The sequence below is a fragment of the Festucalex cinctus genome, chromosome 12 (assembly GCF_051991245.1).
Source record: "Festucalex cinctus isolate MCC-2025b chromosome 12, RoL_Fcin_1.0, whole genome shotgun sequence".
In the NCBI taxonomy this organism is placed as follows: Eukaryota; Metazoa; Chordata; class Actinopteri; order Syngnathiformes; family Syngnathidae; genus Festucalex; species Festucalex cinctus.
The window spans coordinates 18,389,919-18,409,378 of NC_135422.1; the positions used below are offsets into that span (position 1 = coordinate 18,389,919).

A 19,460-nucleotide genomic window follows, 5' to 3' on the forward strand; every position below is an offset into this window, starting at 1 on the left:
TTCAAAGCGTTTTTGTTTTTTTAATGCAATAATATATTGAGAATTGTCGTAAAACTACATGTTTTGGTTTGTGCTGCCATTCTAAATAATTACACACAATATATATAGCGTATATATGTTTTGATTTCCATTCCCCATAAAACGTTAGGTGAGGGTTTGGGGGTCAAGGACAGGACAGGAAGGGGGTTAGGCTGGAGGGATTAACGACTGGGACAGGACAGAAAGGGTTGGTTTTGGGGGTCGAGGTTAGCAGTAAGGGGCAGGACAAGTGGGGATACTCGCAAGGATTACGGTTAGCGACGGGACAGAAGCAGGAAGAGTTGGGGATCGGGGTTAGGCACAGGACAGGTATAGAAATAGGATTAAGGGTTATCGATGGGAAGGATTATGGATAGGGTTTAGGCATAGGATTGGAAGGGTTGGGAGAATGGTAAGGTTGGTGTTGGGAGTTACATATAAGTGACAGGACATGAATGGTGAAAGGATCGAGACTTTGAACAGGACAGCAAGGGTTGGGAGATAGGAAAAGTTAGGACTTGAATGGTTAAGGGATAAAGGTTAGGTGGTTAGGACAAGACTGGGAGGGTTAAGGGAAAGTGTTTTGGTTTGGGACAGGACAGGAAGTGTAACCAGATAGAGTTACGGTTTGGGGCAGGACAGGAAGTGTTATCAGATAGCATTTTGTTTGGTACAGGAGAGGAAGTGTTATCAGATAGCATTTTGTTTGGGACAGGACAGGAAGTGTTATCAGATGGAGTGATGGTTCGGGACAGGAAGTGTTATCAGATTAAGTTATGCTTTGGGACAGGACAGGAAGTGTTATCAGATGGAGTTATGGTTTGGGACCGGACAGGAAGTGTTATCAGATGGAGTTATGGTTTGGGACAGGACAGGAAGTGTTATCAGATGAGGTTATGCTTTGGGACAGGACAGGAAGTGTTATCAGATTAAGTTATGCTTTGGGACCGGACAGGAAGTGTTATCAGATAGAGTTTTGGTTTGGGACAGGACAGCAAGTGTTAGCGGGCAGAGTTGTGGTTAAGTACCAGACAACAAGCGTAAGAAGTGAGAGAAAGGGAGGGTTAAGGTTAGGGCTAATGGGTCAGGACAGAACACGGTTACGGTTGGGCCAGGAAGAGCGAACCCTTACGACATCCTTAACAGACTTTTTTTTTTTTTTTTTTTTAAATGAATATGCACAGAATCTGAATCGTTCGTGTGTTGTTCTTCAAGTGTCAAAATCTCAATTGTGTATTTTGTGTCGAGATGTTGGCGGAAAAAATCTGAATATTACCCATTTTTACTGCAGTTTTTGACCGTCTTTGTAGACATACGACGAGTGCAGCCATGGAAAGGACCTGGTAAGGGTTCGACAACCCGCAATGAAGCCAAGCGGCGCTGCCTCCAAAAACATTAAAGGGAATGCTTTTGAGAAGAGGAAAAAAACAAACAAACAAAAAAACACTTTTGGATCTAGTATTCGACTACTCATCAACACAGTGTAAGTACACGTCACGTGGACGAAAACACCACCAGCACGGTGTCAAAACACGCGGGTGTGAAAGAGGAAAAAAGGGGGGTTGTGCCGTTTACACCGTCTTCCAAATGAAGTTTGCCACTTACACGGCATTAGTGAGTAGTTCAAGTACTTGAAGCACACACGAGGACGACAACTGCGGTTGAATCGGAGATGTGTGGGAACCGATCGTTCCTCGGGCGGATTTTTCCAGCCTGTCGGAATGTTCCCGGCTTTCGCAACAGTCGCCGCTGGATGTCCGTTTACGCCTCCGCACAGTTTGGTGTCAAAAATACAAAAACAAAACAAAACAAGTTTTCCTTGCCGTTTTTCGGCAGGTCTTTTGTGTTGCATCTGGCGCCGTCTGCAGCTACATATGTTGGGCATCCATGATGTCCAAGTATTTGGCCTCAATGATGTGAGGAAGCACCCTGTTCCTACACGACAACAACAAACGGGCATGTGATACACAGGACAATCAAGTAGATGAACAGGAAGGATGAGGCTTCAACCCATAGAAGAATATATTAAGGACAAATACATTTCCCTGAGGAACGCCACACAAAATGCGTGCCAATTGGATTGGACATGCCTTGTGAATTTTTTCTTTTTTTTAAAAATTTTTTTATTTGTTGTTTTACTTATTTTTAATGAGGTTTTACATAACATTAGGAATTGATTTATGAGTTTTTCTATTTTAAAATACATTTTATTCATTTATTTGTATTTTATTTATAAAATTTTAATTAAATGCTACTTATTAATTAATCAAATTTTTATTTGCATTTTATGTATTTGTTTTCTTTTTTTAATGATTAAATTTGTACTATATTTTGTATCATTTGTATGCTTTACTTATTTTGTAATTTTGTTTTCTAAAATTCAATTTACACATTTTGAATAAATGCATATTAATTTTTTATGAGGTTTTGATTTTGTATTTGTACTTTATTTAAGAAAAATACATTAACTTTTGAATGAATTTATTGTATTTATTTATTTATTTATTTTATTTTTACCTACAAATAATTTGTTCAGTTAATACTTAGTTTTGTATCATTTGTATGCTTTACTTATTTTGGGATTTTGTTTTATAAAATTCAATTTACACATTTTTAATAAATGCATATTAATTTCTTATGAGGTTTTGATTTTTAATTTGTACTTTATTTAAAAAAATATTAACTTTTGAATGAATTAATTTTATTTTATTTATTTACTTTTTTTTATTTTTACCTACAAATAATGATTCAATTAATATTTAGCTTTGTATTCATTTGTATGCTTTACTTATTTTGTAAATTTGTTTTCTAAAATTCAATTTTCCTTGTTTGTTTTTTTATGAGTTTTTATTTGTATTTTCTTTTTAATTAACCTTTACATTGGTACTTGTTTGTATGAATTGCTTCATTAAAAACAAAAAACAAAAAGTATTTGTTTTGAGGAGCTTGTAGTTGTTTGCGAGGGTGTCACCTGATGGGGATGAGCAGGATCATGACCAATGGGAAGATCATCTTCATGTAGGGGATGGGGTACATGCCAAACGTGCACAGCACCAGAAGCTGCATCATCTGCAGGAAGGTGAAGTAGTGGATCTTCCTCTGGGGCACTTTGCGGATGTAGTGGGTGGGCGGGTACGACGTCTGTGGGACAGGGGTGAGAAAAAGACGGGAGACCATCAGGAAGCAGCCGGAAAACTAAAATCCCTCCGGCTGGCTTCCTCCATGCTGTCGTGAAAGGAACAACTGGAGGAAAACACCGTGTGGATCAACGTGACAACAAAAGTTGATGACATAGATATAAACCGTTGTCATGCAATTGTTTTCTCGCTGCTCTGTGTGAAAGGTAGCGACCCAAACTGATAATAGAACACATCGAGGGGTGAAGGCGAATTTTCACGTTTGAGAGGCCAAACGGCAGATTTGTCAAAGGGAATAGCTTACAGCCAGGAAAAAAGGTGCAAAGTCCCCTTTCACACTGCTGATTTTTTTCCGCTTGTTTCTCTAAATTGTGTGAAAGGGTCCGACATAAGATTCTGGGTACACAGGCAACTTGCAGATTTCCTTGCTTAAGAGGTTAATCAGCAGCTTTGTCAAAAGGTGTAGAATCAAGACGAAAATCCCCTTTTACACTACTGAATTATTTCCTTCGTTGGACTGTGTGAAAGGGTGCAACACAGATTCCGAGGGACAAAGGTGACCTGTAATGATTCTTCCTTCCTTGAGAGGCTAAACAGCAGCTTTGTCACAAGGAGTAGCGTTAAGCTGGAAGTCTCCTTTCACACTGGTTAATTTTTTTCTCCTGTGGTGTTGGACTGTGTGAAAGGGTCCGACACAGATTCAGAGGGACAAAAGCAACCTGCAAATTTCCTTCCTTCCTTGAGAGGCTCAACAGCAGCTTTGTCAAAAGGAGTAGAGTTAAGCTGGAAGTCCCCTTTCAAACTTTTTTCCCTGTTGCTGGACTGTGTGAAAGGGTCCGACACAGATTCAGAGGAACAAAGGCAACTACAGATGTCCTTGCTTGAGAGGCTAAACAGCAGCTTTGTCAAAACGAGTAAAGATGGAAGTCATTTTACACTGCTGAATTTTTTTCTGTGTTGTAGGACTGTGTGAAAGGGTCCAACACAGAACCAATGGATAAAGGTGACCTGCAATTTTTTTTTTAAACAGCTGCTTCGTCAAAGGGTGTACAGCAAGAAAGAGTGCAAAGTCCCCTTTCACACTATCAATTTTTTTCCCCATGTCGCCGGACTGGACATTTTCCCCCGGCTTTTTTCACCCTGTTACTTGACTGCGTAAAAGGGGACGTTGCAAAATAGGTAAACAAAAGTCCAACTTTTCCCCTCAGGACTGTGTGAAATGGCACACACCGGCGAGCCGCGTGGGACGGAAGCACCCCCCCCCCCCCCCCCCCGCTCACCTTTCACGCAGCCCGTCGAAAACGGTGGAGCGCCTCACCTGCTCCTTGAGCAGCAGGGCCATGCGGTCGCACATCTGGTTTCCGTCGATGGAGGTGAGCGCGATGTAGAGGAAGAGTCCGTAGAGAACCGGCTTGGGGATCCACTGCAGCGGCAGCGGCAGCAGGAAGACGGACGCGCCAATGAAGACGTTGGCGGCCAGCGACGTCACGCGCGTCTCCTTCACCTGCACGATACTGAACGCAAACCAAATCACACGCTGGCCCAAGCCACATCCTGAGCACATTTTTCACATCGGCGCACCTTGCTGGAAAGGAAATCAACCTTCAGTTCCTGTTTTGACAAACAGGGGGCACTCAGCACTCATTTCTCAGCAGTGAATATGATCGATCAAATGTGGCAACTGTTGGCGCTAGATTTTTTTGTTCCTAATCCAAGTTGTTTGCTTTCTTTCAAGCAACCTAGATGATGATGCAATCTTCCATGTGTGTTGGTTCTGCTCAGACATGTCGGTTTGGTAGGGTTCTACTTCCTGTTTTCAATCCAGTATATAGGGTTGGTAATATGTCGCTTTTTTTGTGAACCAAAAAAAAAAAAAAACAACAACAACGACGACAATTTGGATATTCCATGACAAATTGATTGAACAAGCTGATTTGAACAAACTCAAAACCGGAAGTATTTCAGAACTTTTTGTGAACAAAGCACTTCTGGTAGGTTTCTACTTGCTGTTTTTATTTACCTCTCAGCCCATATATGGAGCATATTTGGTCCGGTTCAGCAAAGTTACCGTTTTTATTTTGGTAGGTTTCGACTCCCTGTTTGTGTTCTTTTCGAAAAGACTGTTATAGAGGAGCTTTTAGTGAACAAAAGCTCTTTTCATTTGGATCTTTTGTGACTGGTGTTGGTCCGGTTCAGCAAAATTATCTGTTTTATTTTGGTAGGTTTGAATTTCCTGTTTGTGTTCTATTCGATAGGACTGTTGTGGAGGAGCTTTTTGTGAACAAAAGCTCTTTTTATTTGGATCTTATGTGACTGATGTTGGTCCAGTTCAGCAAAGTTATCAGTTTTATTTTGGTAGGTTTCAACTTCCTGTTTGTGTAGGACTGTTATGGAGGAGCTTTTTGTGAACAAAGGCTCTTTTCATTTGGATCTTCTGTGACTGATGTTGGTCCGGTTCAGCAAAGTTATCGGTTTTATTTTGGTAGGTTTCAACTTCCTGTTTGTGTTCTATTTGATAGGACCGTTGTGGAGGAGCTTTTTGTGAACAAAAACTCCTTTCATTTGGATCTTCTGTGACTGATGTTGGTCCGGTTCAGCAAAGTTATCCGTTTTATTTTTGTAGGTTTCGACTTCCTGCTTGTGTTCTATTCTAAAAGACTGTTATAGAGGAGCTTTTTGTGAACAAAAGGAGGATGAATTTGGATCTTCTGTGGCTGGTTTTAGTTCAGTACAATTATGATGGTGGATTTATTGTTGGTAGCTTTACATTTCCTGTTTTTAATTATTGTTCTACAGCAAAGTGTGAGTATGCTTCAGTGCACTCGGATTCACCTCAGAAAGACGGCAAAATATTTTTGTATCTCACTCGGAGGGACATTAACCTTTCAAAAATATTCACAGAGAAGCTCTTTATCATTCCGCGTCGCTAATTAACCATCCCTGTTCTCAGCGTACTGTCAAGATTGTCCCAGTGCGATAATACGAACGGACGGATGGACGGCTCCTCTGCGCTTGTGCCATTCCACTCACGTCTCGTAGAGGTGTCCTCCCTCCACGCGCTGCTCCACGAAGGCCAGCTGGCGCACGTGCAGCGTGGAGTGCGGGAAGGCGGCGTGCATCCAGGGCAGCCCCAGAACCGACATCAGGATGTTGATCAGGCCTGACAGCATCAGGTCCCAGTGGTACGCCGTGCCCTTCAGCAGCCTACGCGCCGCAAAAAAACAAAACAAAACAACAACAACAACATCAACAAACGCACCCAAATGCCATGTGAAAGCTGCCGTTGCCGTCCAAAGTGCCGGCAACTTCTCGCTTTACGTGGGAAGCTGCTGCGGCTAAAAGGTTGAGTCGTTTTCAACGTATTTTCACAACATCAATAAATAATGCGATTCTGCAAAAAAAAAAAAAAAAGCTCAAAAAGTTACTGAAGCAATTATGCTATTAGGCTAACAAAACACGGTGACAACCGTTCCCATGGTTACAAGACGCAATGGTCCTTCAGCTCCAGGAATGTTCCATTTGTGGCACATGTATCTCCTGGAATTCAAAGGTTATGAACACTCAATTATAGTATATATAGATATCGTGATAAATCATGATACTTTGTCTCCCGATAGAGCATTGATACACCTACGCAAGTATCGCGATTTGTTGTTAATTTACTGCCACTATAACGGCTCCATTGTTCATGACTTATCGAGCAATTACTTGGCGGGCCACTAGGGGGAGCGCCTTGCAAGAGTGGCGGGGAAATGGACGGAGGTCTTCAGGCGAAGAAGACTCATCAACTTACTTTGACTTGTGTTTGTCTCTCCAGCAACGGACTCCGTTTTGCATACGTTTCTACGAAAAATGTGTATTATGTCTTCAATTTTAACATTTTAAAACATATTTTATGAATCGACTTTTTGAAACACACAATTTCTGACAAATATTAATACTGATTTAATTTGAAGTTACACAAAAAATGTTGTCAGTTTATAAAATGAAACAATTGACTATGTGACTGACATGTTTCAACAGTGTTTAAGAAAGACACAAATTTGTTGACAGAAAGTGGTCTCTGTTAAGAAGATAATTGTATTTGTTTTAATAAAAAATACATTGTACAAGTACTCACTGTGAAGAAGACACCAGTTTGAATATTGTGTTTCAGTGATGGTACAAAAAGAAACAATTTTCTCATTGAAAAATCACCACTTTATGTCTTGAGTAGTTGTTTCGTAGATTAATTACCCGAGCAATATATCGATAATCACGGTATTATCATATCGTGAGCTAATCGTTATTGTGAGCTTCGTATTGCATATCGTATCGTATCGTGAGGTACCCAGCGGTTCCCACCCCTACTCAATAGTCTTCCAAAATGTTTTAGTTACCAAGTAACGTTCCTGTCAATTATTTGCTGAAAGTATGTCCACCTAAAGTTCCTGGAACTTGTGATTTTTTTTTTTTTGGTACATGTAGTTTTCCTGAAATAAAAGCTTCTGATCAGTTAGCTTGGTAGCATATTTTCACATAGTGTCGTCGGACGATAAGGAAAAAACAAATTCAACAAACAAGAAGAGTACAGTTGCCTTTGCAGGTTTTTTTCCAATTAATATCGTGGAAGTAAGTTAAAAATGACGGTTTCCTGCAGTTGAAATACAAAGTTTTGAAGTTCCAAAAACTTTTAGAAACAGTAGCGGCCCCAGAATGGAACCCTGTGGAACACCATAACGTCCGTTACACAAGTGAATTCATATTGCCTGTATTGGTATGATCACTTACTTTTTTTAATTTTTTGCTCAACATAGTACAAGTACAAGTTCAAGTAAAAGTTGACTATTGAGCGCACCAAATTCCCTGCAGCACAGATACGGGCCAAGCAACGCAGCCAATGATGGCTTAAGTGGAGCCTATCAGCACGAATCATTTGAGTCAGGTGTGTTTTCTTGGACCCCCCCCCCCAACCCCCCCCCCCCCCAAGACTGACTCAGCCAAGGTTCCATCGAACCCAGGTTCATTAAGAAGAACTGATCTACATGTACAGGAATTAACAGGCTGTAATGAGATATGTTCAGCTAACATTTTGAGGATACAGTATCATAGTTGCTGAGACCTAAAAACAACTGATACAAAGCACTAAAATAAGAGTGACATTGACCTTGGAAGGTATGGAATCCATTTGAAGTGTGTACACTTCACAGACTTGAAAGAACGTCCGCCATGCGTCGGCTCACACGTGCCGTCGCATTCATCAATGTCAGCGGCGGCAAGCGGAGCGCGACGTCGCCTGACTTTTAGCGACGCTCAACTTTTCACTTTTTTTTTTTTTTTTTTTTTGTCCTCTCCGGTCATCAAACTTAACTGCTACGCTCCAGACGCAAGACGCGACCAAAAAAAAAAAAAAAAAAAAAAAAAAAAAAAAAACTGTAATGGTAGAAATGCCGAGAAAATGGCCACTTCAAACCAAAATGTCAGGATTGTTGTGTCTTGTGCCATCTTGTGACTTTTTTTTTTCTGCGGGTCGACTCATGACAGACAGACAACCCTACAAAATTTCATTTTGCCAAGTCAAAGTAGCTTTGGGGGCTGAATTTTTGAAAACGTTGCAGTTTGTCTACAGGACTACAAAATGAGCCTACTAAAATGGCTGCTTGAAAACAAAATGGCTGACTCCCTGTGTTTGTTCCAGCTACGTTATCAGCAAATTCAATGGAGTTCCTTTTACTACCTTTCATTTATGAACCAATTTTGTATTTTTTTATATATAATTTGAAGAATCTTGGATGCGATTTATTGTCGTTAATACGCTAGTAATTTATGACTTATAGAAATAAAGATGACTTGTCTTGACTTGTGGTTCCCTGGCGGCATAACAATCAGGTACCCGCTCTCACATCGACCTGTGGTTTGTCCGTGTGGGGAGGTTCCTCCAATTAAGTGACAAACGGAGCAAGATAAGAGAGCTGCGTTGTTAACATGACGAACGGCCGACTGGTCGAAAAAAGGTTAGACTTCCTGTTTTGGCTACGAGGCTTTCTTGACTCAGATGTCAACTTTTGTGGCTCACTTGTCGCTAACGAGGCGACGCGGCGAAAATCCCCAAAGGTCCTCCGTGGCTTTTCAAACAGGCAAAGGCAACAACAGCATAATAATAATAATAATAATAATAATAATAATAATAATAACAAAAACAATAACAATTATTTTTATTTGCAAAATAATTCTTATCAATTAATAAAAATTAACAATATTTATTATTATTATTAATAAAAATTAATAAATAAATAATAATAACAATAGTTATTTTATAAAAATAAATAATAAAAATAATAATAAATTATTATTATTATTATTATTATTATTATTATTAAAAATAAATAATTATTAATACTATTATCATCAATTAATAAAAAAATAAAAAATAATATTATTAATACAAATTAATAATAATAATAATAATAATAATAATAATAATTATTATTATTATTATTATTATTATTATTATTATTTTTATTAAAAACAGAAATACGGCTTTGGTTTTGATCTTCTGTCACTGGCATGGACATCAGTTTGCTTCAGTCAGGCAAGGTTCCTGGTTTTATTTTGGTGAGTTTTGTACTTCCTGTTTTGGTTGAAATCCTTGCTCGGGCCCTCAGCCAACATATGAAGCAACTTTTTTTTTTTTTTGTAAACAAAGTTTGTTTGTTTTTTGTTCACCTGTTCTCGGGCGCATTGGTGAGCGACACGACGATGTTCTGGTCGATGAAGATGAGCAAGGCGAGCAGGAAGCCGAGGCACATGGCGCTCAGCACGTTCAAGGCCGACAGGCGCTCCAACGGCGCCACGCTGAACGTCGGCTTGTTGTGGACTTTAAACACGGGAACTGCAAAAAAACAAACAAACAAACAAACAAAAAAAAAACAAATCAACATGTTTTGGATATCTTGAAAAACAAAGTTAGAATTTACCAACAATATCATGTTTTTCAAGATAAAATTTTTACATGTATTTTTAGGTAGAAAGGTAGAAAGTTTTTTTATAATAAGGTAAATTTTACTAAGAAAAAAAAATCTAAGTTGCCCAGCAATAAAAAAGTATTTTTTTTCCCGAAAAGTCAAAAAAAAATTCTGGCCTAAGGAGATTTTTTTTTTCACATAAAAAGTCATATTTCTTCAAGGTAAGTTAAATGTTACTGAGGAGTCATAATCTTCCAGCAATACATTTGTATTTTTGTCAAGATAAAAAGTTGCACTGATTTAAAAAAAAAAAGAAACTTCCAAATAATAGTTGTATTTGTGTTTTTTTCAAGATATGAAGTACGATTGTTTCTAGACGAAAAGTTTAATATTTTTGTGACAAAACGTCATAATATTCCAACAATATGGTCATATATTTGAGATGAAGTTGTAATCTTACAATACAATAATATTTTTTTTTCTCAAGCAAAAAATCTGCATTGTTCTTAGAATCAAATTTTCATCTTACAATATTTTTTTAATCAGCATAAAAAAAAAGTTAGATATTTTTTCCAGTCAGTTGTTGTGGCAACATTACAATAATTAAGTCAATATTGTTGTATACAAGTCATAATCTTCCAACAAAAAATATTGTTTACAACAAATTGTTAAAGATTTTTTAAATAAATCAGATTTTTGAAGAACAAATTATTATTTTCTCTAATAAGGCTGAATTGAACAGACAACAACATCGTAAAAGATTTTATTATTTTTTTAAATGTTTTTATAGTCGCCGTCAGTGAAGGACCTTGAGGTGGGCAAGTCCAAATATAAAAAAAATGTTTTTTCACGATTGTTTTTCCATCAATGACGTATGGAGCGGAAGTAAGCGTTTGTAGGTCGGCGAGGCCTTGAGGTGTTTCCCCGCAGGGACACGCAGCAGACGCTCATACTTTTCGTCCATGAAGTAAACATCTTCAGAAGAACCATTTTTCAAAACAAACATTAATAATAAGGTAGAAGGCTGATATATCGGCGTTCAATTCCCTCGGCCTGGCGTGCCCCACTTATTAACGTGCGCGCTCGTCGCTTTGTTCTCCGGTTAAATGTTTGCTTGTGTGCACCTGAACGTATCACAACACATCAGCACTAAATTACCTGTAAATGTGTATGTGTGTGTGCAAGCTACACAACGCTAAGCTAACGCTATCAGTGGCACATTTAAATTCGTAGCTTTGGCTACACTAATCTTCTGATGGAAACTCCTTATGTTTTAAGATCATTTTTATCTTGTTTTAAACTGCAATTTTTTCAGCTAAAAACTCATTGTTTGAGAGCCATTTTCAAAAAATATATACAATCAAATATTAAACTTCATACTGAAGTTAACGGCCAATCATGGCTTACCTGTTTTCTGGGTTTGGTCAGCAAACTGAGCCATGATTGGTCGTTACCGACTTCCTCAACACAGGTGATATCATCATCAGTCGACAGCAAGTAGAAAAATTACTTTTTAAAGGTATTAATTGTACATGAAAAATAATGACGTTACTACATTAATTAAAGACAAAAATATAAACGTTTTACTGCTGAAAATGACTCAATGAGCCAAGTATCCCTTTAAAAAAGTTAGTAAAGCATTTTTTGAAGATTTAAAATCTATTTTTTACTAGATAAAATTTTATATTTAAGAAATAAAAATTGTAATCTTTAAACAAAAAAGTTCTAATTTTTAAGATAAAGGGCATGTTTTTTAAAAGTTTTTTTTTTTTACAAGATTTAAAGTCATTTTTTTTTTCCCCAATTTGTTTTTATTTTTTAGAAAATAGTTCTAATCTTTTAACAACAAAGCTGTCTTTTATCCACGGGGAAAAAAAAAACAAAACATCTTTATATTTAAGAAGATTGATTACATCATAATATAATCTTCTGGCCAACCCATCAAGAAACTTAAAGTGTTTGAGAGTCATTTTCAAAAAGATGTCAAATCAAATATTTAAAAAAATAAAATAAAATAAATAAAAAAATAAAAATTTAAGATGTAAAATCATTTTTTTTTTCTATATATAGTTTTATATTTAAATAAAAAAAATTGTAATCTTCAAACAAAAAAATAAGATAAAGGGCATTTTTTAAAGTAATTATTACATTTTAAGTCAGATTATTTTAAATTTGTTTCTATTTTTTTTAGAAAACAGTTCTAATCTTTTTCCAAGGGAAAAAACCCCATCTATCAATAATGTCAATTATTTCCATGATTAAAAATTTGAATAAAATGTTTTTATGGAGTTTTAAAAGGTAATAGTTTGAGATTAAAGAATTAAAGAAAGACTGTGTTTTGTTTTTATTTAGATGAAATACAATTTTGGGAAAAAAAAAATAAAGAAAGAAAAAGTCCTAATTTTCTATTTAAAAAAGCGTGATCTGACAATTACGTCATAATCTGCTGGCCAACCCATCACGAAAGTTCAAGTGTTTGTGTCACGTGACAAGAAAAACAGGAAGCGGTACTGACGCTCGATGTCGCTGAACAGGTATGATCCGATGAAGGAGAAGAGCAGAACCGAGATGGGCAGAGCGCAGTCGGACAACACCTCCCTCACTTTGGCGTGCAGGAACGGACTGACAACAAAAAACACACAAGACATTTGCAGTCATCAGACCCGACTATGCAACAGCCTGTCAGTGACAAATGACACACGAGTGACACACATGATCGGTCGCCATCCGACCCGACTAGTCAGTGGAGTTTAATTGCTCAACTGAAAACTACAAATACAATAAAACGTATTTCATTTTCTGGCCCAACTATGCAGTCATATGATTTAAATTCAGACTTGTATTATCATCAGGCCAGACTATCAAGTCAGTGGTGTTCAATGGCTCATTTGAATGCTATGAAGACAATAAAAAGTATCTCAGTATCAGGCCCGTCTATGCTGTCAGTGATGCTTTCTAATTATATTAGGATTAACATCATCAGGACCGACAATCTAGAAATTGGAGTTTAAATAATGGCTCAACACTATGAAGAAAATAAAAATAGTTTGTCATCAGACCCATCTATGCAGTCAGTGTTGTTTTCTAAGTAGAATGTGACTACGCTTGTTATCAGGCCCGTCTATGCAGTCATTGGAGTTTAATGGCTCATTTGAATGCTATGAAGACAATAAAAAGTATCAGTATCAGGCCCGTTTATGCAGTCAGTGATGCTTTCTAATTATATTAGGATTAACATCATCAGGCCTGACAATCTAGAAATTGGAGTTTAATTAATAGCTCAATAGAATACTATGAAGACAATAAAAGTACTTTGTCATCAGACCCATCTATGCAGTCAGTGTTGTTTTCTAAGTAGAATGTGACTACTCTTGTTATCAGGCCCGTCTATGCAGTCATTGGAGTTTAATGGCTCATTTGAATGCAATGAAGACAATAAAAAGTATCTCAGTACCAGGCCCGTCTATGCTGTCAGTGATGGTTTCTAATTATATTAGGATTAACATCATCAGGCCCGACAATCTAGATGGCTCATTTGAATGCTATAAAGACAACGTTAAGTATTTTCTTATCACGTCCGCCCAAGTGCATTACGGTAATTGTGTCCAGACCCGACAATGCAGTCAGTCCGGGGCCCGCACGTGGCCACATACCTCCTCTTGAACTGGTAGAGCGTGTAGCCCATCCACAGCGTGCCCATCATGAGCAGCAGGCACAGGACGGGCCGCTCACGCGTGCAGTTGATCAGCGAGTCGGGTAGGGCGTGCAGCACCGTGGCCACGCCCAGCTCGCTCCCGTTGCCCCCCGTCACTGCAACGTGGGGCAGCCCGTCGCTCACGCTGGCGTTGCCCAGCGTGGGTGGGTGGTAGTACCGCTGGAAGACTGGAAAGGAATGGCAAAAATTGAACTTTAATTGTTCCGATGATGAAAAACGGCTTCTGAAAATGGCGTCCTCATGTCCCCAATCTATCAAAACAAAATGGACGCCGCTCTGTCGGGACTGATTTATTAAAAAGATGTGCGCTCGTTCATCAACGTTACAAATGTATCAAAATGCAGAAGGAATTAGCATTAGCGGAGTAGGAGGTTAATGTTATGCTAATAGCAGAGCAGCTAGCGAGGGCTCCATTTGAGGAAATTAAAATGGCGTCAAATATTTATGAAGGGCTGCGACGGCCAGCGGGACATTTGGGGATATGGGATTCTCGCTCATTTAAAAAAAAAAAAAAAAAATGACACCACATTAATTGGAGTTCTTCAAGAGAACACGGCAAAACAATCTGCAATGTCACATGAACGTTAGCGTTAGCATAAGAGTTGACTCGTCATGCTAGCATTAGCATGGCAGCTCATCGGATTCGTTGGGATGACATGGAGGAGGCTACATTAGCATCGATGCAAGCTAGCTAGCTAGCTAGCTAGCATCGACGCTCGCTCGTAAGCAGACTCATCACTGCAAAAAACGAAATCTTAACTAAGATATAATTTCCTAAATTTAACCTAAATTTGCTTATTTTGCATTGACAAGTTATTTTTACTTCAAATGAAATTGTCAGACAAGATCATTGTGCTTAGTTTTGATACTTTTTACTTAATTATCTTATTTGATCAAGCAGTCTTAACCTTGAGTGTCTGAACTGGGGTTTCATAAGATGAATTTTCTTATTTTAAGATTTTGCGTAATCTAGAAATAAGACAAATGGAAAAAATACAAGTATGAAAACAATCAGACAAAAGTGCAATAGTTTGTTGGTTTCGTTATATTTACTAAGCTCATTTTTCATCTTTCCAATGTTCCGATATCCAAATTCAGCGGGTGAATGGTCGTGTGCCTGCCCTCAGACTTGGAGGTTGTGGGTTCAATACCGGCCTTGGTCATACCAAAGACAATAAAAATGTGACCTGTTACTTACCTGGTTGACACTCAGGCAAAGTTAATCAAGAGTAAAAAAAAAAAATACAGAACGATTTTAAGAAAATAGTTCTATTTATTACAGCTTGGAAAAAGTCAATATACCGGTAACTTGTTTTTTGTATAAAAATACTATTTTCAAGACCGGTGTGGTTGATATGGGAATTGTATTATTTTCTTATTTTTCTAAATCTTACAGGTAAATTTAAGTAAATTTTTATTGTTATGTTGGCAGATAATTTTGCTCATTTGAAGGAATAATTTTCTTATTTTACTGTATTTTTTTCTTAAATTTTCTACTGTCCATTTTGCAGTCTAGTCAAGCTGCATGACGCCATTAGCTTTAGCGCTAACATTAGCATGCGCTACTCACTTTTCACCGTTCCTTTGACGGCGTCCACCACAAACGCGATCGAGATGAACAGAGCGATCACCTCCTCAGTTGACCTGCAAATAACGAAAAAACAGCTTATTAATTTCGTTTTTCATTTTTTCTTTAACAAATTTTCTCCCAAAAACGTCTAAATACTTTCTACTTTAAATGTTTTAAGTGTCCCAAAGACGTATTTATACGTTTTTTTTGGGGGGGGGGTTTAATGCTTGAGCATACGGCCTCTCAACTGAAAATAACGGTTGAAGAAATGGTAGTTATGACACAAGGTGACAGCAGGTGGCAGCAGAGTATAAGAGATCAACCAGGGCCATGTTGAAACTAGCTGGTTTAACCACAGTTCTAAAAAAGATTTGTGACTAATGATGCAACTTAGCTGTATTCTAATGCTAATTACTGCAAAATGGAAACCGATATAAATAGTTTTTTTTTTCCCCTGATGAACGAAGATAGTTTAATCTTTCTTTTGGTAGGTTGCATGTTTTTAAAGCAATAGAACACAATATTCTGCGGACCTTGCAAAATCAGTCAAAATCCTGTAAAAGAGCTGGGAGTGAAGGGGGTTGCTTGGGAAAAAAATGACTGAGAGTCAATGAATTACGTGTTCATACCTTTTGAAGAGCTTCATGACCAGGCTGAGGTTGAAGACTCCTCCCAGGATGAGGAAGAGGCAGTTCCACAGCCCGATGCAGGCGTAGAAGGCTGGGAAGTCCAGCTGGTAGTCATCGCAGACGCCGCGGATCACTGCCAACGAATACAGTAGCATTTTTCTTTACTATCAGACCCGAATATGCAGATAGTGGCGTTTGCTGGCTCAAGTACATTATCGTGGCTAGCTAGCAGTTTTGTGATCATTGTCCTACATTTACAAATTTCGCCCCGACTGTACAGCCAGTACGATAAGCGGTTTGGCTTTCTGTCTGTTTTCCTTTTTTTCCCCCCCAACTTTCCTCAGAGTCAGGATGCTTGAAATTCCGGGGGAAAACCACCATGGGCCTGAGTCAGTGTGTGTGTGTTTGCTGATGTGCGTGTGCAGGCCAGTGGCCATCTTGCACGAGCTGCGGGGTGCCCAAGCAAGCTGTTAAGTAACAAAAACGGATTTTTAGTTACGGGTGCCGCTGCGGCTAGCATCGTTCGTTCAGCAGGGAGCACCGACAATCAACAACATCATCCTCATCATCATCAAGTACAACACTTGATATTTGTGGTGGGGAAGAAAAAAAAATGGCTTGGGGCAAAAATATTGGGACACCCAGTGAAGTTCTTTTGTATACACTAACAGGCACATTTCCACCTCAAGGAAATAATGGAATGGATATGAATATCGTAAAACACAACGAAGATGTCTAATGTTTCGTATAATGATTTTTTTTATTTTTTTTTAATACTGATTTTATTACAGTATATGTAATGATTTTATGTTGGACTATTTCTTTTTTAAGCTTTTTGTACTGATCTTATTATTGTCCCTGATTTTTTTGGAATATGTTGTTTATTCTCATTCATTTTGAATTTATCTGTCATTTTATTTTTATTCATAAAAATCTGTACTAATAATGCATTTATGTGATAATACAATTAAATGTATTTAAAATATTTAGAATATTTATTTTTTATAGTTATTTTATATTTTGTATTGAAAATAGTTGAAAATACTACTAAAAAATGCTTTATATTGAAAGAATATATTTATATAAAATATGAATATTTATAAATATTTTAGTCTAATTCATATTCTTTGTTTGGTGTAAAATTGACTTCATTTTAATTTATTTAATTTTTATTATTGAATTATTTTTTAATACATTTTTTTATAAACAAAAATAAGAAGACAGGTATTTATTACAATAAATTAAAAAAACAAATCAGATGAGTGTTTTTAAAATTAAAAATGATTAAAAAAAAAGTCAATGAAAAACTGCTGGGATGTTTTTTTATGCATATAAAAAACGTCTCTTAAGGTGATGATCCAATTAAAAAAAAAAAGAACAAAAATGAATTAAGAAACAAATTACACTAATATAATTAAAAATGCAGTTTGTCAAAAAAAAAAAATCAGTATAAACTTGTTTTAGTGTTGATTAAATAAATAAAATACAATAAAAATTTTAATTCTATTACATATACACATTTTTTTTTAGTGAATGTCAAATTGCTATATTGGTGTTGTCTCAAAAGGGATTTTTTTTTTTTTTTTTGTGCTCCAAATTTGGTTTGTTTTGGACGGGGAGAGCGTACCACTTATGAAGATGGCGAGTGGGGCCGTGGTGAGCGGGATGACCAGAGGCGAACCGGCAAACAGCGAGTAGATGACGCCGCCGATGGACTGGCCGATGATGGTCTTTCTCACGTCTTCACGCACACACACGGAGAGAGAAAAAACACGCACGGTCAGACACGGAATATTGAGGAGTGATAATGTGGCAAAAATACTCCCAAGAGAAACCGTCAATGTAATAACACCGCTCGTAAAATGAAAACCATTTTTCATAGCGTGTATGTGTGTGCGTGCGCCGCAGGCTGCAGGTTTCCGGGCCGTCTCCCAAACGAGTTGCGATGTCAGCAGTCACAAACATAAGCGCTTGCTAAAAAAAAAATCGCGCCAGCACGGAAAACACAAACGCGCTCATCAGGCCCGACCACGCAGAAAGTCTGTGTTGTTTAAAAGCTCAAATTCGCCAGGATAACTGTCATCAGGCCCAACTATGCAGTCAGTCAGTGTTCTTTTACACTTCAAGAACATGAGGGACATTGCCATCAGGCCCGACGATGCAGCCAATGATGTTTTATGGCTTAAATACGCTCAAATTATTCTCCACGGGCGCAACTACACGGTCAGTCAGTGTGGTTTTCCGTAAAGACAAGTACGTGATTATTGCTAATGTTCAGACCCGACTATGACCTGTTTATGGGCTCAAGTACATTAAAGTTATTGTCATCACACCCAACCGTGCAGTCAGTCAGTGCTGTTTTCTGGCTCAAGAACGTAAAGATTGTTATCAGGCCCGACCGTGCAGTCAGTCAAAAGTGTTGTCTGCCTCACTTAGTACATGATTGCCATCATCATGCCCGACAATGCAGCCAGTGGTGTTTTATGGCTCCGATACAGGGCTTGTGTCGATATCAAGCCCGATCACACAGTCAGTAGAAATTTTTGGCTCATGTAAATAAAGATTATTGTCATCAGGTCCTACCACGCAGTCAGTCAGTGCCGTTTTCTGGCTAAAGAACATAAAGATTGTTATCAGTCTGTCGGTAGAGTTTTCGGACTCATTTACTTGTAACGTGATGACAAGTACATTATTGCTATCATCAGGCCCGACTATGTAGCCGGGTCAGTGGTGACAGGTAAGCTGTTGGTACCGATTTCGCCGCGCGTGCTCTCGTCGTTGAGCGAGCCGAGCGCGATGGCGGGCAGCAGGATGGCGATGTACAGGAAAATGGCCGTGGTCAGGTACTTCAACAGGGCCTTGTTGTTACCCACGATGCCTGCAGGGGGAGACAAGCGCACACAGAAAAATCGCATGCTAATGTGGCTAACAAGCATTTGCTAATGGAGTTTGTAACAAATTTCGCAGTTACAACAGCTATTGTTAGCAGCTAGTTAGCATGTGGCAACGATAACAGATTTGAAGATTTGAAGAACACAAGCTGAACGTGGCTAACACACTAGAAAAGCAAGGCAAAATAAGCGGTTTGGCATAGCAGTTAGCGAGACAAAATTAGCATTTTGCGCCTCATCAAAACAAACTGAATAGCAAAAACTGAGAATCACACATTTTTACGTTTTTTTGTTTTTTTTCCCCCCAAAAATGCTTAGCTATGTTAGCATCAAATTTGGGCAAGCTAATGTGGCGAACAAGCACAGGAATCAGGGTAGCCACATAGGTTTAGCATCAAATTTTGGCTGCTTATTTGCTAATTTTGCTAACGCGCAGGAAGATGGTTAGCCACCTGAGTTAGCGTCAATTTTGGACAGAATCTACAGAGAAGCTAATATGGCTAACAAACACTCACTATGACACAGGAGGCGGGTTAGCATCAGATTTTGACAGATT

The 19,460-nt window shown here is 38.2% G+C and overlaps 1 protein-coding gene across 7 annotated transcripts in view; it reads right to left on the bottom strand.

Moving 5' to 3' along the window:
* The window catches only part of slc4a11 (solute carrier family 4 member 11), a 70,996-nt gene continuing 51,536 nt past the window's right edge, over positions 1-19,460 (bottom strand). For all 7 annotated transcript variants that reach the window (XM_077538836.1, XM_077538842.1, XM_077538841.1 and 4 more), the window contains 11 exons: positions 18,766-18,891; positions 17,641-17,754; positions 16,014-16,146; positions 15,385-15,458; positions 13,753-13,981; positions 12,615-12,721; positions 9,861-10,026; positions 6,186-6,359; positions 4,474-4,669; positions 2,990-3,159; positions 1-1,953 (listed from right to left, as the gene is read on the bottom strand). In XM_077538836.1, the coding sequence (XP_077394962.1) occupies positions 1,887-1,953; positions 2,990-3,159; positions 4,474-4,669; positions 6,186-6,359; positions 9,861-10,026; positions 12,615-12,721; positions 13,753-13,981; positions 15,385-15,458; positions 16,014-16,146; positions 17,641-17,754; positions 18,766-18,891 (1,556 nt within the window). In that variant the 3' untranslated portion in view covers positions 1-1,886. The remainder of the gene's footprint in view (positions 1,954-2,989; positions 3,160-4,473; positions 4,670-6,185; positions 6,360-9,860; positions 10,027-12,614; positions 12,722-13,752; positions 13,982-15,384; positions 15,459-16,013; positions 16,147-17,640; positions 17,755-18,765; positions 18,892-19,460) is intronic.